This window comes from Barbus barbus, assembly GCF_936440315.1.
Source record: "Barbus barbus genome assembly, chromosome: 14".
NCBI lineage: Eukaryota > Metazoa > Chordata > Actinopteri > Cypriniformes > Cyprinidae > Barbus > Barbus barbus.
In genome coordinates, this window is record NC_136742.1 from 5,345,752 (window position 1) to 5,368,831 (window position 23,080).

A 23,080-nucleotide genomic window follows, 5' to 3' on the forward strand; every position below is an offset into this window, starting at 1 on the left:
GAGAACATGATAACACAGCTGCACTAGCTGCAAAATATGTATTAACCATTCACAATGTTAGATGTTAAACATGATTAATTTGAAATTGACTTATGTTATCTTTTCATTTATTTAGATGGATTTTATTTATTATTATTTATGTTGTTGTAATATATGTTAATGCTTAGGCAACATTGTGTTACACCGTCATGCTAATAAAGCTGAATTGAATTGAATTGAGAGAGAGAGAGATAGAGAGTTCTCAAGTCTATCCACACGCCAGCACTAGAGGTTTGCAAGCCGCATGTAGAAGAATTATTGGTTTGTGCGCATGTGCGCCTACTATACGGAAGTTTTGAACCTCAAGCTTTATAAGAGTACCTTGAATTTAGAATATAATCACGCGATATTTTTGCTTTACGCCAAATGTCTGTTTGGGTTTACAGTTTTTTTTTTTTTTTAAATAAAACCATAAATACAATACGTTTGTAGGCAAGAATAGGTCAAATGTGGGTCATTTTAGGTCGGCCATGAACCAACGAACGCGTTGACGGCTGTTTCGTACACAAGAGCTCGTGCTGCCATGCCCTCAGCTGAAGCGGCGCCGAAGAAAAAACACGTTCGTTTCGCTAAGATGGAGGAGGGCATTGACCACGACGAGCAGGAAGAGGATACGCTTTTCGACAAACGGAAAGACGTGAAGAGGGGACTGAAAAGCGCTCTGAAGGGGGGCAAAAGGGTACTGAACCCGGGGACTGATAAGGTTGATGTAGTTGGTAATACAGGGGCATGCTGGCGATGGCTAATCAGCCTAGCGCTTTGTGCATCATTTCTTGGTCTGGTAGGTCTATGCATGTTCGGTTTGATTGTTGTAACATGCAACTTAAAACAGAAGTCCTTCATATGAAAACCTAAAACCCGTGCTTTGCAGCATTAAAATCCCATCCCTTGTTATTTCATCTATGTAGGTATTGTCCTGTGTCTGTGTAACTCAAAATAGATGTTAAAAATCATTCTTATGGTAATTTCCTGGTCGCCTTGCAGTATCTTCGTGAAACAGGATTATTTGCATAGGGGAAGATGTCAGACAAGTTAGCAGTGGTGTAACAGGGCTGACAGGTTAATATTGGCCTGGGTACTATGAATTCAGAGTAATACTATGATATTTTGACATGATACTGCTTGGTTACCATATGTGCCATGGAGTATGTAATATAGTATGTGCAACGTACTTGATTACCGTGGTGTTAGCATGGTACTATATGCAGACAACACCGTGTACACACTACACAGTAGGGTGGCTGATTTAGTAATGCAGTACTAAACATACATACCACAATATTAAAGTGTGGGATTAGTATAAAAATGGTTGAAATGTCTCTTCTGAAGCACATTATTTACCTTTAATAGTAAATAAACTCAAGAGTCATGATTTATGAACAGATTCTGTGCATTCACTAAAAGTACCTTTTATTTATTTTTATTAGGATAGTTATTTTTATTAGCATAATATTGTTTGAATTATCTTCGAGTACCATGTAAATGTTGTGGTATATAAATATAGAAGTACCATCGAATGTCATGACTGTACCTCTGTAAGATATCAATCCATTTTTTATGTGCACCTGTTGGGATGTGCACATTAACTATCGTGTATTTTTATATTTATGTATTTGTTTATATGCTATATTTATAGGGAATGGCCATCTCTGTATTGGGCCCTACCTTTGAAGACCTGGCTGTCAATGTCAACAAGAACATGAGTAATTTATCCTATATATTTGTGGGTCGTTCGTCGGGATATATTGGAGGTTCCCTGTTAGGAGGGATCTTGTTTGACTGTGTGAATCCCCATCTGCTTTTGGGTAAGGCCCATAGACGCCATAGAGAAAAGGACTTTGTGTTAATTGAAAGAGCCATTTAATGTGTAACTTTTGTAAATCAATTACTTATGAAAGTGTGTTATAACTGATTATAGGAGTTATAACAGTTAACCATATGGACTCATAATGCAAAGGTTGCAGGTTTGGAGAATCTGCAGTCCTTGCACTATCACCGGATTAAACTGATTAACCTTTATTTTGGGGTGAACTATTTCTTTAAATGAATCAAAAAGAGAAAGAAAAAGCACAGAACGGGCAAAATAAACAGAAGGCTACAGAAAATTGCCCAATAAAACATCCCTGTTACTCTTCTAGAAGCTATCTTGCATGAGTTTAGTGACTTATCAGAGGAGCCATGTCTCATGGTTTATGTTTTGTGTTAGGACCCCACAGATTTGTAGATTTATTTGGCTGTATAATGTTTTAGAAACTTTAAAAGTCATGGCAGTTTCAGGACATTTGTCAGTAGTACATGTTGTCCCCTTTATTTTGTATTTGTATGTTTATTTTTTTGGATACATGTGTGATATTATAAAGTATGATTAGTGATTCGTTACTCACAGTTGATTTATATCTGCAGGCTTCTCATTGTTAATCACAGCATTTGGGATGTCTGCTACTCCTTTCTGTAAAAAGGCTTGGCTGCTCACTGTTTTGATGTCCGGTGTGGGGGTGTCAATGGGAGTTTTAGATACAGGTAAGATAAGTGCCTGGTGTGGAGTATGAATTTTAGTAGCATTAAGCATTGTTAATGCTCATATACTTTTACTATATATATATATATAGGTGCTACTGTAATTGAGTTTCTGGTTGTCAACAGGCGGCAATGTTCTCATACTGAATACTTGGGGAGAACAAGCTGGACCTCACCTGCAGGCTCTGCACTTCAGCTTTGCTGCTGGAGCCTTTGCCTCTCCAATCATAGCCAAGCTGCTCTTTGGCCACAGTTCTGACAATGTCTCCACTTACACGTCTGGCCATGCCTCCAATGCCATCTTGCCAACTTCCCATCTAAAGATCACCACTCTAACATCCATGTCGGCCTACATTGTGATTGGTGCTTTTGTTTTATTGGTGTCGCTTATCTTTTTTTTCCTCTACTCCTGCAGTTCCCCCAACTCGAATAGGGCAAAAACACCTTCAGGAAAGCGGCTGTTCTCCAAACACCATAACATACTCATATTCTTGCTGTCCTTGTTCTTTTTTTTCTATGTTGGAAGTGAGGTGGCGTATGGTTCCTTTATATTTACATATGGCAAGGACTATGTTAAAATGAACCCAGTTCAGGCAGCAGGACTGAATTCACTCTTCTGGGGAACGTTCGCGGCTGGTCGTGGTCTGGCCATATTCTTTGCGGCTTGTCTGCACCCAGGCATCCTGATCCTACTGAGTCTAGTGGGCACCACAGTTTCCGCACTCCTGCTTTGTCTTTTTAGCAAAAATTCCCCTATGCTCTGGGCGTGCACTGCTATATATGGTGTCTCTATGTCTACCACTTTTCCTAGTGGAATTTCATGGGTTGAGCAGTACACGACTGTGACAGGACGGTCAGCTGCGGTGTTTGTGGTGGGTGCAGCTCTTGGAGAAATGGTTCTGCCAGCTCTCTTGGGCTTCTTACTAGGGCAGGTGCAGAATCAGCCGTTGCTGATGTACTTGGCACTTGGCACATCCACTTTCACTTCTATCTTGTTCCCTGTCTTGTACAAATTAGCGTCTCCAGGAGGGGACGCCACCTTGCGGAAAACACCAGGGAAACGCACCAAGCATGCTGATGATAGTGAGTACCGGCAAGCACTGCTGGACAATGCGGAGGAAGAAGAGGAACAGGAAAATGAAAGTGAAGCTGACCAGTGGAATGATGCAGACTTTGAGGTGATAGAGATGGATGATGCCAGCCTATTGAGCTCTCCTTCTAAAGCCTCAGTGCCACCTGATGTTGCGGCCAGTGCACTTGCTGCCCAATCAGTGACCGCCCCATTGCCAGCACCCTCAAGAGACCCCACAACCATGGCCTCTCTGTCTCACACACTGCCCTTTTCCACAGACTCTCCCAGACGCAAACTATTAATGTCCCTCAACAGGGAAAAGAAAGACTAATATGTTGCACTACATCAAAGAAGTCTCAGACTTTAGCTCTTAGCCAGGTACTGAGAAGGGGCTGCTTTTTTTTCTTCTTGGGTGAAAAGATCACACTAGCCAGTTGATTTGGTACTTTATAAATGCCAGCTGCATGTTTGACGTACATTACATAAAGCAACATAACCCACACCAAGACTGTTCCTGCTCACCACTGTACAGGATTATCCTAAAGAAGTGTAATTATCATATTGCACATTTAACTGAGAATTGTTCTGTTATTTCAGATCAGCCTAATTATTGGACCTCAATGTATATTAGGATGCCGGACTATATATTGTCTCTCATTTGCTCTTATTTGTTATTGTTGATTAACTGGCCATAAATTAAAGTATTTTGTACAATGGTAACCAGCACAATTCACAAGTTCATTAGTTTGTGAAATTAAGATAAGCATTTTTTGTATTGTATGGTCAAAGAATGTATAAAGTTATATTAATATTTTGATGCTGAAGTCTTTGTTGAAACTCCTTACCTTTTTTGTTTACAAAATATTTATTTTCACTTTTCAAATCATACAGATTGTTAATAAATACATCATGGTTTAAATTGTGATTTTTATATTTTTTGCCCCTCTAAGTCTGATACTAATCAGATTTAAATGGGTTTTGTCCTAAAAAGCCTCAAGTGACAGTCATTTCTATTGCTTATATCGGGTAGCCCTGTTTATCATGACTTGATCTTATTTGTTCGAGGTCTCACTCAACACGTCTGTATAAACATCAAATATCTTCTACAGTGTGACGGTTTGGACATGGCCTGTGGTTAGAGACAGCAGCTGCCAGTTTCCACCATAATTTTTATTTTTTTTTCCATAAACTCAGGAAACAAAGTCCTCTCACATTGAACTGCAGGAACACTAGGCATCTTTTGTTGTGTGTGTTTTTCAAAGTCAGTAGAAAAGTCTCATTACTGTCCAAAGTTATTATAACTGACTTTATTTTCATATCGCCTGTCAATTGTTAGTAAATTGTTAGCGTCAATAATTGCTTATGGGTCATTGAACAAGCATGAAAAACATTGTAAGCTTTACAGATCTGTATTGGAAAGGGCAGTGTATACCCCAAAATGATGTAAAAACCAAAAGGACCCATTTTAATGGAAAGAAACGTTAAATACACTGAATTTTATTATATCAATATTAAATCTCCAACCACAAATGTTTTTTAAAAAACAAAGCACCTTAAATTTTGTTTACAAAAACAGGTTCTGTAGCTCTGGTAGGTAGCATAGGTCGGTAACAATGTCTGGTTTAAAGTAGAGAAAGCATTAGAAAAGTATTTTAAAAACAATTATGCACAAAGACAATATATACTTATAAAACATATTGCAGAAGTTTAAGTTAAGGCTGATATTGACTTGGTTGTCCTCAGACTTGCCTCTGTAGAGAATGGACAGACATAAAACTTCCCAGAACATACATGTGAAAAAATGTTTAGATTTTTTTTGTATCAGTGTTCATTGACAGAATTTTGGATAATCATATGCAAAGTTTATTTACAACAGACTGATCTAATGAAAGGGGGGGGGGGGGGGGGGTCACTGGAGTCAAACATTGCTCCACAAGATTTACAGTCAGAACTGAATCTGCTTCATTTACAGATTTCTACAGCACATAGGGTTCAGTTTAGAGAGGATTATTCTGTAAAGGTCTGACCTGTCAATTTGCAGAAATGTACTAAAGACAACTACCAGGCAAATTAAAACACAGTGCTTCGAAATCGTCTTCCTCTTTTCTATATTTAAGGCCTCTTTAGTCCCACTGTACCACACAAAATCAAACAGTATAAGGAAACTCTCCAAGGACACATAGAAAAAGCACCTTTTTAAACTATTATACACAGAAATTGTGCTGAATGGCACAGTGTTTAGCACCAGAGTAAAATGAAAGGGGGACAGACTGTTGGACTATCAGAACTGCTCCAGCAGCTGGCGAAGATAGGGTCCTCGGGAAAGATTCCGGTTAACGCGAGATAATTTGTAGAGTGTAGGGCAGTCCAATGAAACGCATGGCACCTGACGCTCTGCATTCCCACTGCAACTTCTACATACCTGTCAATCAAATCACAACAGAAGAACATAAAAGACTGACATGAGACTATAGGTCAAATGTTTCATGTTTGTCATATGTAGCCAGACTTTTGACTCAAGGGCCCGAATCTGGTTCCCATTGCAGCTCAAGTTTCTTTCACATAAATCATGTTTTAAAAAGTGAAGAAAACAACAACAACAACAAAACAGTGTTAGATCAAATCTCCACATCAGAAATATTAGATCTAGACCAGGGCACCAAATCCTGTCAGAATTATTTTTTTTTTTTTTCTCCCTATTATCTGAACAACTAGTCAGCATAGTTGTTAATACAGTTTAGGGTACCAGACTCGCTGTTAATGAGTTTTGGGTATCGGACTGAGTAGTTGACTGGGAAAGCCGGAACAGGAAAAAAAAAAGGAGGGGGCCGTTCTTCGTACCTCGCTTAATACAGAGATGATTCGACGGATACCAGATATTTTAATTCTGATAACTGATTTTTGGCTAATTTGGTTCTTCAAACAAGTTGCATTGACTAAAATATCTGGATTAAGTTGTCTGAGATTACTCTATATCTGCCCTTTCCGATTAGCATGTCACAGACATGACATGATACTTAATCAACAAAGCAGTACTTGGCTGGAGTCAAGACAGCAACGTAATCATATAATTTAATAAAGATCAAGGAAACAGTCAGGCAGGGAAAATGACAAGTTGTAATAAAAAAATGGTTGCGCATACTTTTTTTTTTTTTCTTAAATGATTCCCAATTATTTTTCACTATTTCTAGTATTCGTACAGGCTTTGCATTTTTTAAATCTCAAGATTATTGTAATTAGCAATTCATGTAATTTTGAAGTGGATGTTATATGGAATAAGAAACTTTTAATTAATGCTGTCACATAAGACCTATTTTAAGACATAACTGACTGTGTTTAATTAATTGTGCATCATAAAAGCATTTTGAGATTTGAGAAATGGCCTGCATCTCCTGCGATGCATCAAAAAAAAAAAAGAACACCGTTCAAATTAATGCATGGCTGAGACAAACTACATGATGCATGTATGACTGCAATAAAATTACCTTATAGTTATTCCTTAATGACTCAAGTTATCAACAGACAGAGTATTGACATTAACAGTATTGAATAATCTCATTTGCATGTTTCAATGCTCAGACTTTGGAAACAATGGAAAAATAAAATATAATAATTTAATGACCAATGAATGAAAGAATCTGTTTAAATGTATTATGAATGATTATATGATAAAATGTAATAAAATGATTATATGATAAATGAATGTATGACTAAATTAATATAATAGAAAGAATAACAACACAAATGTATGTTTGCTCTCTTGAAGCAACACATACGTACACAGGTTGCAACGAAGAATGTATTGGAATGATGGAATCAAATGATCATTGAACAAACTATGCCATTTTATTGCCTTCTAAGACTAAACATGACCTCTTACCTTTAAGAGCTGGTCTTGCTGGCTTTCCCAAAGCCGCAGGTCTTGGTGTAGGTGGACAGCAACACGTTGGGGTTCAGCCCGACAACCTTCACACACTCCTAGCTGTGTCAGCTCATCACAAACCGGGCAATGCAGCGTTGTAAAGTACTGAGAGATGGTGCCTTTTCTTGTGCCCTCCTCCCCATTCACAGAGCTCCATGCCTTCTGTACCTATGCAGTAAATAACACCACAGACTTTCACAGTAAATTTCTTTTCATTTAACCGTGCTTTTTAAAAAGAAAAGCATGCAGTTTTTTGAATGTTAAAATACCTTCTCCAATTTGTACATGCCGAGTTAACTATATGATTGAATTTCATATCCAACAAATATATAAATTGCACAAACACTGTGGTTCTTCTCTGCACTCTATTAGTTAGAACATTGAGCCATTATTGCTGTGTCAGGCTAGCAACAAACAAATGCCATTTGTTTGGTGTGGCGCTACCTGTTTGTCCTTAGCAAACTGCTGTATTTGGGAAATCAGTCATTATTTTAAAAAAAATAAAAATCAACAGGTCACAGACATGACACCAGGAAGGGGAACTCGTCTGAATAGTTGAATGCAAAATTCACACCATTCTGTTTGAGCATCCAGTCCAGCTCGACAGAGCATCATTGGCTCAAGCAATATTTGAGAACCAGACAACAAGGGTTTTTACTCTTCAGGAGAGTTAACCTATTACTGGTTTACTTACAGTTGTCTCTGCATATGAAACTGGGACAGGTGAAAGTATTTTAATATGTAAAATATTACACATTTGCCAGATGGTGCCTTTATATCAATACTAGCTAGTATAATTCAGAAACAAAGGAACAAGAAATAGTTGTAGATACCCCCATTTAAGGTGAACGATGTTTCAATTTCAAGCATAATCGTTTATATTTTGCATATCCTAAAAAGACAAAATGAAGAATAACTAACCCTTGGCAACTCGTGGTACCAGCTGAACACATCTATACCAATCAGGTTGAAAATTCGTGCGAGCGGTGGCAAGATCTGCTTGGTAATGTAGTAGGTTGCATTGAGGCGCAGACTGGGGTCCTGCAGGACCTCTACAGGACGTCTAACCAGCTGTATGAGCGGCAATCCTGGCATCCCGTACACAATAACATACGGTACACGCTCACCCACGCGTGGCTCTAAACGTCGATCATACGCCATCATTCGCCTGAGAGACAAACAGAAAAGAAAATAGAAAAAAAACTAAATGAAAAAGAAAAATCTTGGACAGCAACTTTGTTATTTTAAAGCATTTAGATTCAGCCTGCATTCAGAACACAAACAGCAGCAATATTAACAGAAGACAGAATTCCCCCTCAACTATGGCTCAGATATAATTTCAGCATCTGTTAATGGGTGTGTTGCTAGGCAGCAGCCTAAGGTACACTAAGGTACAGTCAGTCCTGCAGATTAATACGTACAGACAATAAACTGAGCTCTGTCTGGAAAAACAGACATATATTCAAATGTGCAAACCTGATATCACTCAGTAAAAATGTCTGCACTAATTAGCTACAGAGCACATACACTGTCATTTTCTACAAGTTTCCCTGGATTATTATGTAACGTGTGTGTGTGGGGGGGGGGGGGGGGGGGTCCTCAATTTGCATGCAAAAATCTAGGGCAGTGTCAATGCAAATTAATTAATTTACTCCTGCAAAAATATTTGACTAAGCCTGAAATTCATTTTGCTGATGAACGTGATTAAAGGCAGGTATTCATTTGATTTGTGCTGTCATTGTAACACAATGCATTTGACTTTCTCAGTGGCTTTTCCTGCTTATACAGGGTGACTACAGCACAGGCCAATATAATTCTAGTGAAGGCTACAAAAGGAGCGTTTCGTTTGGTCGGTTCTACTGCAATGCTGCAAATGCTAATATGCTTTGGCAATACAAAATGTAAAAATGTTGGTCATTCCAAGAAAGCACCGTAAAACCGAAAACTGAAGGAGGAAGCATAGGTGAACCAATAACTGCTCTGTTTATTTCATCATTTAACAAAACAAACAAAACAAAAAAAAAAACTTGAAAAAAAAAGGTAACACTATTTTACGGTTACATCTATTAGTTGCTTATTAGCATACATATTACTAGAATATTAGCCATGTATTAGTGATAATTAAGCACATATTAATGCCTTATTCTACATGACATTATTTTGTAGTACATTATTTACTACATTACTACATTATTCAAAACATTATTTTGGCATCTGTAAGAGACACTCATACCAACATAAATGTGTAACTGAACAGAAGATTCAGCCCTCTCGTCATTCCCTGTGTCATTAGGCACTTTTTTAACATGACAGTGACTCTTATATGAGTTAAACAGGATAGATGTGACAATTTGAACTTGAACTGATACAACTCCATGCCAAGAAAAGTCTGAGAAGCTTTCTTTAAGTTATGGACATACTACATTCTAGAACATTACAAAATGGTTGAATTTAATGGTTGGATTTACAAAAGAGTGTATTCATTTTTGCAACCCTTTATTTAAGCAAAAGTGCCTAATTTATTTATTTTACATATGGGGTGACATTTTCTATACTTTGATTAAGTATATGTTTAAATTATATAATACTGTCATCTTTCCATACTGTATATATATGTTTTCCAGCTGAACAGTCGTTTGGGTGGCTCGCTAATGTATTAGATTTGTAAATTACAGAATTATAATCAAAATTTTATGATTTCAACAATATTCCATGAGTAATTATACACATGAAATCTCATTTATTTTCCCAAATCCCCCCCATGTCTCATCTAGGCGTGTTCAATTCCAGTTCAATTCCAATTAAACTATTAATTTTTCTGACACGTTGCCTTAAATTCCCCTTATTATAACACACTTTTAGTGTGACTGTCCAAATTAGTCCAATTTAGTGCTGAAGTTACATTGAAATGAGTAGCTATCAACGTTAACTAGCTGTTGCCGATACCTAATTTCACAAAAGGAAAAGTCACGGCAAACAGTCATGGTTGGAATGAAATAAAATGAGGAAGAAGGTGTTCTTTCATGAATTCACTCCATCGGGTGATGGTGCTAAACACACATGAACTTTGTCTTAATAATCTGCTGGAACTGGAGTGTTAAAGATATTAAAAATAAATACAGTATATACAAAAATGTACACTTGTTGACTTATTCTTGATGTAAGATTTTAGTGATTTAAGGTTAAAGATTAGTAGCACAAAAAGGTTAACCATGGAAAACCAAATGTATATTTATTTATTGCATTAATATAAACTACAACTACCGACTCTAGAGCTATTCAGAGTCATAAAATTGACTTATTTGGAGTTGACTCCCCATCACTAGTCTCATCCTCTCTTTTTTGCAACAAATTATTTTTAAAAGATGTTTATTTCCTCATTTCCCTATATTCACAATTTAATGCGGTGAAGTGGAAAAAAACGCTGTAGATAAGAAATATTTTACCTGTCAAAATAACTGAAATCAATTATATTATATATTTTTTTTTATGTTTTTCAAATTCTGTAAATATCCTGCAACGTACCCATCAAGTAAATTGTGCAAAATGTTTTATTCATGGGATTTATCTCTCCTCACTTTCAACTTTAACAGTTTTTGCTTGTAAGGCAAGGTAAGGTATGTAAAGTTTATCTGCATAACACATTACACACTGGTAATTCTGTTTAGCTTAATTTAGGCTTGGTGTTTATAATAAATGTTGTTTTCTAATAAATACAACTATAAATGTATAATAAAATAACCTATGCTTTTATACCAAAAATTTCATTCTTGTTCTGTATAATGTTACATTTGAAAGATGTTTTTTAGCAGTGAGGGGTACCACGTTTACAGTGTTTAGAATGTTTCTATGTTTTATTTACCACTATTTTATATTATTTCTGAATCACATTGATGTACTAAAAGTAGCATTTTTATTATGTACTTTTTCCCCCTCTCACTTTTAACACACTTAAGTAGGGATGATAAAGGCAAAGAAAGACTGTCAATTATTTTTCGAAATATTAATTTTCATTATTGCTTTGTCAATTTGAATAAGAAAACGCAATGGAAAACTTGTTTCTGCTTATTGCTTGGAGCAATTAAAACCGGCTCAAGCGATGCTAACTTCTTCAAGGTGTGCTGTGCTCTCATACGTACTCCACTTGCGTTTACATAATGCATTTTACAGACATATTTCCCTATGTATTGGTAGGCAAAGGCAAACTAAACTCTAGTTCTGACCGCACTGCTGGGGAATGCAAAAAAGCACACACTACCTTTATGTCTCTGACCACAGTGTTAAAAAGATGACAGAGGTAAACTCTACCTTCTCTTGAATAAAGTGTAGAAATGCTCAGAATCTAAATGACATAGATGTGCACTTTACCTCAATTACAACACAACTGCGGTGGTGGTGATGGCGCAGTGGATAAGACACATGCCTTTGGTGTGAGAGACCCGGGTTCGAATCCACTGTGAGACACCAATGTGTCCCTGAGCAAGACACTTAACCCCTAGTTGCTCCAGAGGCGTGCGACCTCTGTCATATATAGCAATTGTAAGTCGCTTTGGATAAAAGCGTCAGATAAATGTAAACTGCAACTTTTTTGCATAATAAACGTTAAGTGCCATCACAGTCTTCTATAACCTGTAAATATCTCTTAATATCTCAGATGACATCCATACTTGGCATTGACCCACCTTTTCAAACATATACTTACTCACCTGGTGAGTTCCAGAGCAGGGACACAGGCCCCTGGTCGGTACGATCCGCTGCCACGGTACTCTTTAGCAAAAATGAGGTCCTGCATGCTGGCTTTGGCCTCTACCACCTTCACACATTGCCGCTGCACATACTGCTTCACCTGGCTGATGTCACGTGACTCAAATAGCAGCTTCAGAGATCGCTCTAGAATCTAACATAATAGAATTTCATTCATTAACCTGAACTGCCCCCGGCTGAGAAACACTGCATTACAACTGGAATGTGAATGACTTTAAGTGATTGGGCAAAAAGGAAATTTTGCAATGCTAGTTACCTTGGCAACAGCAGGGCAGGCATCACGACGCACAGTTTCAATGCCTTTGGCGTCAAAGACTGGATTTTTCTGATCCAAACTCTCATACATGTATCCAACATAACGCTTCTTTGTCTGTAACACGCATGGGAGGTACACCTACCCAAACACACAAGAACGCAGACAGTCACAAAATTGGAATACATCAATCATATGGCTTAAAAAGAGCTCCCCTTCAAAATAAAAGCGGAGTACACTTATACACACAAACCTTCTCAAACTTCAGTTTGACAGGTTTAGGGTTAGTAGCAGTGACAGCCTCTGCAATTTCATTACCAATCTTAAATGCCTGTTCCTTGGTTGCTCCTTTCAACAACACAAACATACTAAAAAGAGAAACGGACAGGTATCAGAGACAGTATAACAGTGTACTCTAAGCAGGCACAAAACAACAAATTTCCACTGAATTTGTCTGTTTTGTATGAAAAATATTATAAATGACATTTTTATAAAATTGACAATACAAAAAAATATATATAAAAATGTTTTGCTCTGAAATCTGGCTGGATGAAATGTGTTAAAAAGAAAAAGAAAGCAAATCAAATGTGAATTCACATTTGTTGAATTTTATATCACTGCATTATAATCAGTTTCTGTTCATAGAATGACCTTCATGATGCTTGGTAACCAAAAGCAGAAGAAACATCAACAAAGTGATATTAGCTAAATTATTTTAATTATTCATTCAACTGACAAGCAATTTGTCTGTTCACACTGAACACATAACTACTGCACAACAAAACAGCCAATGAGAACATTTTGATGTTTATGTTAATAGTGTCTGCTTATTTATGAACACTGTGCTGTTATATTAACTTAACACTGAGTTCTGTTTTTAGGGAACACACTCAAATGCCAGACAGGGCAGGAATTTCATAAAAATCAATCAGAAATTTTTAAAACTTAACTGCATTTGGCCCACCACAACAATGAAAAAAAGTTTCAGAGGGAGGCAGTGCCTCAACAGCACTATTTTCTTGGCTTTCATCTAGTAATATTATAATGCTTACCATTCATGTAAGAAAAAGGTCTGTAAATCAGACTGAATGAGTCAAAGAAAATGGAAAAAAAAAAAAAAAATGAACACCTGCTTGGTCAGAAAAATTGTAGGTCACATCTACATTGAAATGTAGATGTGCCAGTTTTATCTCACTACCTGTCTGTATCTCCGTAGACAACACGTGCTCCCCACTTCTTTGTGTCATTGACCATCTTTATGGCTCTCTCCAAAGTCTCTCGGGCCTTGTGCACAATGCTTTCACCTATCTGGTATGTGAGGAGAGAGACAGAATATGTTCTCTGGTTTCTTTGGCAACATAGTAATCATACACAAACTGCATTAGGTCACCATCTGATGTTTAATGTAAAATCTGGGTCTTAAAGAAAAGACATGGTTTTAAATTATATATTTGGTCATTAGCAAATTGTGCATACAACACTTCTGCATACCAAGTAAGAAAGACTGGCCCTTCCAGTCAAACATCAAGGGTAAACCTAAAATTATTTATCATACATAAGCATTCAAAAACCAAAATCGGCTACACTTTAGATTAGGGAACACTATTCGCTATTAACTAGTTGCTTATTAACTAGTGTTCAGTCTGTGAAAGTTTCTTGAATTTAGCAACCAAAAACCTAATGGCCAAAAGCAAATTTTAAATCAAAACTTTTAAAACGTCGATAAGGCTATTTATTTTGCCATCAAAACAATTACTGGTAACATGGTTAGTTGTTTTTCCTTTCTGCCTGTGTTCAAATATGTCAAGCGGCTCATTTCTGGGTGGCAACCATTCAGTTTAGAACCACTGATTTAAAATGCAAAGTTACAGTACCCACCTCAACGCTGGGCATTCGTCCTGAGAAGTTGGCAGAAGTGTAACCAAATGTGACATTAGCAATAAGTTTAAGGCCAAGCTGCCTGGCGTCCAGCAGGCGTAATAGAGCTTTGTCATTTTTGTACGCCTTCATGGACTGCTTCACCATGATCCTCGTGTTCAAGATCTCCTCCAGCATACTTGGCAGGACACCCTTCCGCACTGATGACTGAACACACAGAGACTTTGAGTTGAGCTGACTTGGACACAGGCATTGTTTACTATATTATAATTTATTATAATATAGTAAACAATATTATTATAATATTATTATAAAATTGACAGTTTTTGCTCTAAAATCTGGCTGGATGAAATATGTTCAAAGCAGAAAAAAAAAATCTGTTCTGTTGGATCGGTTTAAATTTTTTTTTTAAATCACTTCATTATATCAGTTTCTGTTCATAGAATGACCTTCATGATGCTTGGTAACCAAAACAGAAGAAACATCAACAATGATTTTAGCTACATTATTTTAATTATTCATTGAACCCTGGTGTTAATTATCATATTCTTGTGGCTACTGTTTTATAACAGCAATAAGTCTGGTTAATTGTGTCATTGAGTTCTTGTCGATATCCATAAACCTATGACAATTTTTGAGAAGTTGATAGTCACACTTTTGAAAACCTGTTTCACATGTTATTTTTCACAAATAGTAGGCAGTACAGTATACAATACAAGCAAGGATTCTAGCTACAGTAGAGTAGTATTCCATTTCAACTACTCACAACCAAATTGAATGGCTCATCTCATGCCATTTAAGGATCACATAAAAGTAGGTATTTAAATGAAAGAGATTAAATGGCAGTGTATTCTCAGAACTACCTTAACAAATGCGACACCATTGGGCGAAATGGTGATGTCATTTCTGAGCTGGTAAAGGAGGTCAGGAGGGACTCTGAGAGATGTACAACCAAACCTGAACTCATCACACCTGAGAGAGAGGAAAAGATAAACACTAATGAACCACAAAACAGATACTGTAGATATATAGAAATACTGCATTTATATACGTTACAACACTAGATCTAATGTAGTTTTACTCTAAATCCAAAAGCATGCTTACGTTCCAAGATTCTCAACGCGTCCAAGGCAGGTGGAGAAACAGTAATTGTAGGCAATGATGATGGATGGATACAGTGACTGGAAATCCAACACAATAACAGAGTTGCTATAGAAACGCGACTCTGGCTCCATGACGAGCGGAATGCACTGTGGGGTTCTTTGCTGGGCACGCTGCTGTGTGCTTGGAGTCACTGGGATGTAATTCATTGGTTTTGCAATCCTTAACATCATTGATTCCACACGGTACTGCAATCAGAGGAGAAAGATTGACTACCAACACAAAACTGCAAAAAAGTACTTATGAATCTAATCATTAAAAACCTAAATATAACATACATCTGTGAATCTCTCTTTTTGAAGAATTAAAAGGAGTACTGGATCTCATTCACATGTTTGTTTATTCACAAATTTGTTCGCAAAATCTGTTCAAAAGTTTTCACAAAAAGATAAAAATTATAATTCATCATTATTTGATATATATATGTATATATATATATATATATATATATATATATATATATATATATATATATATATATATATATATATATATATATATATATATATATATATATATATATATACACATATACACACAGTATATATATATATATATAATTTATGTATAGTTAAGATTAAAAGTATGTTTCTTCAGTGAAGGAGCTGCGAGGTTTTCTGAATAACAACACCGATATACGCATATGTATGGTCTATTCCAATGACAGGTCTATAATCTGGGGCTGTGTTGAAGGTGTTTATTGTGAATTTGACAATTATTTGTGAAATGTTCTCCTGTATGTACAAATAAGAAATAATCCTTGAAAATTATTAGTGAATGAGACCCAATGTTTTTTCAAATACTTGATCAATAACTTGGCATGTATCCTTTCAATTCACATATTGTACTAGGTCTCTAGCAGACTTACGACAAAAGAAAATGTGTTCTACAATTGGCTCAAAATATCAAATATGTCTGATTCTTCAGCTACATGGAATCATAGCCTAAAGTTTAGAAAACAAAGTCAGCTGTCAGCGCCCACTGTGTGATTTCCTATGACTCCCCAATATCTGCAGACTGATTTTTGTCAACTAGTGTTGACTCCTCCAGACTGCAAATAAGGCCAAAAGCCACGTTGTGTATTCTAGCCTTCACTTCCAAACAAATGGTTCTTCTTAAAAACCACTTCTTACTGAATTTATCAAAATGATATTTCAACCTCAAGTCATTACTTTTATTTATAACTAAACTAAAAACTCATATTATACTTGTGACACTAAATGTTTTCATTAGTGATTATACTCATTTAAATGTCACTTTTATTCATTATGAATTCAGGGTGCATTAAATTTACTAAAAATGATCGTAAAGACTTTGAAAATGTCAACAACAAAAAAAAACTGAACGCACAATATTTCAAATAAATGCTGCTATTTTTTTCATTCATTGTAATTAAAGAATCCATCACAGTTTTCACAAAAATATTACACAGCTGTTTTTAACATTAATAATAATAATAATAATTTGTTACATTTATATAGCGCTTTTCTAGGCACTCAAAGCGCTTTACATAGTAAGGGGGGTATCTCCTCGTCCACCACCAATGTGCAGCATCCACCTGGATGATGCGACGGCAGCCATAGTGCGCCAGAACATTAATATTAAATACGAACATTAATACGAAAAGGTATATATATATATATATATATATATATTTTTTTTTTTTTAAATAATTTACATAAAATTCAAGGCATTAATGTTTGCCTACAAAACCACCACTGACTGCACCCTTTTACCTAAATTCATTACTTCAGACTTATGTGCCCTCTAGAAGCTTGCGTTCTGCAAGTAAACATCGCTTTATTGTGCCATCCCAAAGAGGCACAAAATCACTTTCACAGACTTTTACATTAAATGTTCCCTCCTGGTGGAATAACCTGCTCAACTCAATCTGAGCAGCTGAGTCCTTAGCCATCTTCAAGAATCTTTAAAAACATATCTCATTCCATCTTTATTTGACCCACTAACTCTAGCACTCTCTATTCTAATACTTCCACTATATTCATTTACTGCTTGTTTTTTTAAAAAAAACACAAACACTAGCATCTCAATTCTTTTTGTATTCTATTTGTTTTCTTTTTATTTATTATACAATTAACAAAGTCCTCTAACACTAGCTTGCTCAATTCTTTTTCTATTATATCTGTTTTCTTTTCATTTATTATATTTAAAAAACAATCCTTGCTACGTGTACTGCGTTAGGCTAACTGAGACTTGTCATAGCACTTGCATATCATTGCTCTTTTGTTGATTTTGATTGCTTCCATTGTCCTCATTTGTAAGTCGCATCGGATAAAAACGTGTCCTAAATGACTAAATGTAAATGTAAAAGTGACTATGATCAGCCACTGATGGTCATGACATGTGAAATCCACAGGATGCTTGCGTGTTTCTGGCTGCCTTTTTATTATCCTTTCAGTAACACGCTTGTCTCAATGACAAGCAATCCTGATGTTGTTCTGAGAGGATCGATCCTCGCATTAAAAATAGTCTAAAATGTTAATTGAAATGTTGAAAATTGTGAAAATGAAAGCACAAAATAAAACTGAAATTTTACTATTACTATTTACAACAAACTTGAAACTTGGAAGTTTTGTAGCAGTTTATGCCTATTAAATGTAAAAAATTATAAATCACAAATTTTACAATTCTGCAGCATACTATCAGCATACGTATTCATTTAATTGCATTTTTTTTACCAAATAATATTTAAAATATACCATCTTTATGTTCAATGATACAAAGTGAAAAAATATTTAAGATTGCAAACTGTTATGTGCAATTAATTACAGAAATGCGCAATTAATTTGTTACATTATCAATTGACAGCATTAATATTATTTACTATGGAGGACCAAGCTACTTATGTGATCTCCCACAGCAACGTCAGACCCTAGGGTGATGACACCCAGAGTCAGACACCCAGTGGATGGTTGGTTTCTAGTCTAATAACTGGGTGTCATCACCCTAGGGTCTGACGTCGATGGTTCCAGACTCGAAGTCGACGTTGCTGTGGGAGATCACATAAGTAGCTTCAGCTTCTTGTTTTTATTTCTGGAAAATATTTAAAATATTTCGGCACTAATGCGAATAACGTTAGGTGAAAATAACTTACAACTCTCCAGCTGATCTGCCACATCCCGTAGCAAACTGGACAATGAATTACTACTTGCCAACATTTTCTTTGAAAACTCTCACCTCTATCGCTTCGCTGGCCTGACGATTTGACGCGTGAGCCCTCAACCAATGATGCACTGAATCTACACAAGGACCACCTTCGTCATTTCCATGTTACACACGGAAAAGTAAAAATAAATGAATAAATAAATACATCTAAAAATAAATGTATAAATAATATAAAAATACATAAAACAATAATTAGTGAAAAAAAATAATAATAATAATAATAATAATATATATATATATATATATATATATATATATATATATATATATATATATATATATATATATATATATATATATATATATATATATATATATATATATATATATATATATATAAATGTATAAAAAGCAGAAAATAAATTAAGGGGGGAAAAATTTATTTTATTACAAATTAATCATATTTATTTTATCAAGTCGTTTATTTATTTTCCTATTATCACATTTATTTATCTATTTATTCATTCATATTTAATTTATGCAGGTTTGGTCCTCCATAATTTACCGCTTAGCTAGGCAAAATAAAATACTTTTTTCCAGGATAAAAAATTACAAAGATTCATCAGCCTTAAATTGTGAAACATTAGCCACCACAGACTCCTGTTCACGTATCAAACAGCACCTAAATTACAACAAGTTGTTTGGGAGGAATTCAAATCTCTGCTCTTATCCAAAAACAAACTCCAGCATATGCCAGACACTACAGTAACTTCAAATGGGACAGGATTCTATGGTCAGATGAAACTAAAAGAGAAGCTTTTTGGCACACATAATATGGATTTAAAATGCATACACAGGGATAAAAAAATTTAAAAATACCCTATGCCCACGGTTTAATATACTGCTGGACCTTCAATGTTGTGGGCTTGTTTTTCTCATGGAGGTCCTGGACATCTTTTTCAGATACATGACATCATGGATTCTATCAAATACCAACATATAAAAAAAAAATTCAAAACCTCACTGCCTCCGCTGTAAATTTTATAATGGGCCATGGCTGGGTCTCCTGTCAGAAACAGTGATCCAAAACAAACATTGAAAACAAAAATGAGTCACTGAACACAAAATGAAGGTTCTGCCACAGCCATCCCATTCCCCTGACCTAATTCCTATAGAAATTTAGTAGGGTGAACTGAAGAGGAGCAGCACCAACAAGGACTTGGGAATTGAAAGGATCGTTTTACTTCAATGAAAGGTTAGACTTTTGTGGAATATTTTAATGTAATATAAAGTATACACAACGCAGATTTATTTTCAGAGACTTCTTTGCTCATATTTACCAATTTTGATCACAATTTTACTATATATTGTGATCGGACAGAGAGCTAAAGGCATCTGTGTGACATGTTTCAGATGGATTTTTACCTGTGACCCCCTGGTTAACACGTGGTAGAACTGGATTCCAAACACGCGTGCCAGCTCGCTTGTCCTGCCGATAATATCCTGCTGCTGGAGCAACTGGACTGTGCCACACACACGGCTCACATAATGATCCACCACTTTCCACCTGACCCAAACAACAGAACACACACAAAATGTAATAAACACTATTTTGTTTGTATGACCAGAAATATCACAAGCACAGTGCAAAAATGATATCCCATAAATGCAATGATGTTTAACATCTATTTATTTTGAAGATGATATTAAGTTATAAAACAAGATTTATGAGAGAAGAAAATTGCTTAAGATACTAGAGTTGTTTTATTATTGAATTGAATTATTATTGTTGTTTTTTTGGGGGGGGGTTTTGCCTTTTTATTGCGATAGGACAGTATGATGGACAGGAAGCAAAGGAGAGAGAGGGGGATGGGGTGGGAAGGGTCTGCAAACCAGGACTCGATCTCAGGACGCCCAAAGCCCAATGCCGCTATATGTCGGTGTGCTGCCCATGAAGCTATCGGTGGCAACATTAATATTTTTATATGTTGTTTTGGTTGCTGTTTTGCACATTATTCTAACAAAATTTAGTAGAGTTTATTAAAGAAAAGATTTCTAAAGATTGTATTTCTGTTTTGTAGAAAAATTAAACAAAAATAAGCTAGTTAATTATTTGCAGTACATTGTTGAATGCCAAACATTTCACATAATTTTAGCTGGTACCGTACAGTATATATGGTACAATGTGTTTTGTACCATATATATAACCTTAAGATAATGTTCAGATGTTGTATTTCAAGATATTCATCAGATTTTTGTCCTTAAAATACTCTTATGCATCTCATTCAATGAGTATAAGTAAAACCTGTTGAATTCAGCAAAATGCAGATTCTCCAAAATAACAGAACCACTGCACACATAGGCAATAATCTTAAGTATACAGTGACTTCTTTTATGTCAAAAGATGAAAGATCTAAGTATATATGGTACAATATGCAGTAATCAGTATGCTAGTATTCAATTCTGAATTTAACTATTTGAAAGATGAATAAAGTAGTGATATTCATATAGGACCAACCCCGCAACAAGACCAGTAATAGGCATCTGACAGATGTGAGAACAAATCCCACCTGTGCAGGTGTGTGTTGTGGTCAAACCAGTCAGAGAGTGTGCGATGGCTGTAGAGAGGAAAGCGCTGATGCAGGAGGTGGAAAGCCACATTCTCAAAAGTGTAGTTATTCAATGCAGCCTGAAAACATACATGAAGCACTTTTTAAAACACTTTCAGATAATCAGTGTTAGCTCTGGCATTCTTGGGGTATGAATTTCAAGGGAACCTCAGTCTTCATAATCCTCCACATGTTGAGGACAACACGTCCAACAATATGGATTTCTGTCATAGTGTCTGCACCATATTCGTCTTTCTCTGCCATGAACCGGTTTTCTTTTGCATCTCCTGTTAAAGTAATGACATCAAATACAACATTTGAGAAATGGGATAAGAAAGAATTACATAAATTTGGCAGAAGACCTGGCCTGCCTCAACTCCACAAAATGTTTTTTTATTATTAAATTATACTGTAAATATAAAACTAAAACCTTCAGTATGTCTTAATCAGTGAGTCATTCATTCATTCAATTCATTCGAATGGCTGATGCATTCAGAAACAAACCAAGTGATTGCCTGTATGAATGGGTCACTGGATTCATAAAGAAAAAATAATAATTTAGTATTAAAAGCTGTGTGTTGCTTAGAAAGGCACAACAGTTCTGCTATGGCCTTGTTTGGAACCATTTCTGATGGTGAAATTAAGCAAAAACAGGTAATAAACAGGTACATTACTGCTAAATGAGCTAACCTTACCTAGCACACGGGAGAGTTGCTGGCACAGATCTACACCGAGCGTTGATGCACGATGCAGTAGGTACCCCCAAGAGTGCATTTGGACCTCATATCCAACCAGAATGTCTGGGTCATACCTAGTGGTGGAGGGGTTGGTGGGTTCATGAGTTTACTTGCTGTACTGGGTGTATAGCTTATCATCATCATCAAAATTCAGTAAAATTCGCTTTTTCTACGGTTACCACACCTTAAGATAATGTTCAGATGTTGTATTTCAAGATATTCATCAGATTTTTGTCCTTAAAATACTCTTATGCATCTCATTCAATGTCTCCATTGCTAATCCCAAAACGTAATTTTAGACCTAGTAAGGGAGGCTTGAACCATTGATAGCAGCCCTACATACAAGAAAAAATATCCATAACCTACTTTCTAAGAATGTTTGTGACCTCTTCAAAAAGCTCCTTCTCATCACTGACATAGGTCACCGGCAGTCCTGTCACACCAGATTTAAAAAGCAATGGCGCTGTGCTCCTGGAGGCTAAAGTAAAAATACGACAGGTAATAATGTTGCAACATAGACAGACTAAACACTATATCAAATATGTAATCATGCACACTAGGACTAATACTAAGGTTAAGACAAATCAGGTAAGTCATGAATGTGAAGCAAAACTTTATAAGTGAAGTAATGCAGCAAAAGTAACAACTGCATTTACTATAATATCTCACCTCTTTCTGTACTTAACTAGTTTACACTTAAATTGGCATTGTGTAAATTGCAGATGCATTTCACTTGCAATTCATTTTTGGATAAAAGTATCTGCTAAATGAATACATGTAAAAGTAAATACAGTATGTAACCAATTAGGTCAAGACCTGGAACTACTTCAGTTAATGAAAATTAAACAAGTCCTTAGAATGTCTTTTAACCAAGCAGAATTATGCATTCTTGAATGCTGTGCAATAAATCTAATTATAACACTGTGCGCTAACTAAGTGTTACGCCCTGTAGAGAAAAGGAGAAACATGAAAGGACTTTCAGAGACAACGACTTGCAAATCA

The 23,080-nt window shown here is 35.9% G+C and overlaps 2 protein-coding genes across 3 annotated transcripts in view; one reads left to right on the forward strand and one right to left on the reverse strand.

The window, feature by feature from the left end:
• Positions 1 to 281: 281 nt before the first annotated feature.
• LOC306880646 (sodium-dependent glucose transporter 1-like) lies at positions 282 to 4,544 on the forward strand. 2 transcript variants are annotated; one of them, XM_079434295.1, is made up of 4 exons: positions 282 to 820; positions 1,676 to 1,844; positions 2,443 to 2,559; positions 2,683 to 4,544. In XM_079434295.1, the coding sequence occupies exons 1-4, from the start codon at positions 563 to 565 to the stop codon at positions 3,957 to 3,959; spliced, it is 1,821 nt and encodes a 606-aa protein (XP_079290421.1). In that variant the 5' UTR covers positions 282 to 562; the 3' UTR covers positions 3,960 to 4,544. The 2 variants fall into 2 exon arrangements, with proteins under 2 accessions (XP_079290421.1, XP_079290422.1); XM_079434296.1 differs by having other exon boundaries at positions 552 to 820; positions 1,676 to 1,742.
• A 365-nt stretch (positions 4,545 to 4,909) lies between these two features.
• LOC306880643 (DNA polymerase zeta catalytic subunit-like) overlaps positions 4,910 to 23,080 on the reverse strand; it is a 94,074-nt gene continuing 75,903 nt past the window's right edge. Inside the window, exons 18-32 of the mRNA XM_079434292.1 lie at positions 22,445 to 22,556; positions 22,037 to 22,152; positions 21,510 to 21,628; positions 21,303 to 21,421; positions 20,158 to 20,299; positions 15,550 to 15,794; positions 15,309 to 15,417; positions 14,446 to 14,652; positions 13,766 to 13,875; positions 12,821 to 12,935; positions 12,571 to 12,708; positions 12,257 to 12,447; positions 8,472 to 8,718; positions 7,509 to 7,718; positions 4,910 to 6,050 (exon numbers count right to left, since the gene is read on the reverse strand). Of these exons, the coding sequence (XP_079290418.1) occupies positions 5,910 to 6,050; positions 7,509 to 7,718; positions 8,472 to 8,718; positions 12,257 to 12,447; positions 12,571 to 12,708; positions 12,821 to 12,935; positions 13,766 to 13,875; positions 14,446 to 14,652; positions 15,309 to 15,417; positions 15,550 to 15,794; positions 20,158 to 20,299; positions 21,303 to 21,421; positions 21,510 to 21,628; positions 22,037 to 22,152; positions 22,445 to 22,556 (2,321 nt within the window). The 3' untranslated portion in view covers positions 4,910 to 5,909. The remainder of the gene's footprint in view (positions 6,051 to 7,508; positions 7,719 to 8,471; positions 8,719 to 12,256; positions 12,448 to 12,570; positions 12,709 to 12,820; positions 12,936 to 13,765; positions 13,876 to 14,445; positions 14,653 to 15,308; positions 15,418 to 15,549; positions 15,795 to 20,157; positions 20,300 to 21,302; positions 21,422 to 21,509; positions 21,629 to 22,036; positions 22,153 to 22,444; positions 22,557 to 23,080) is intronic.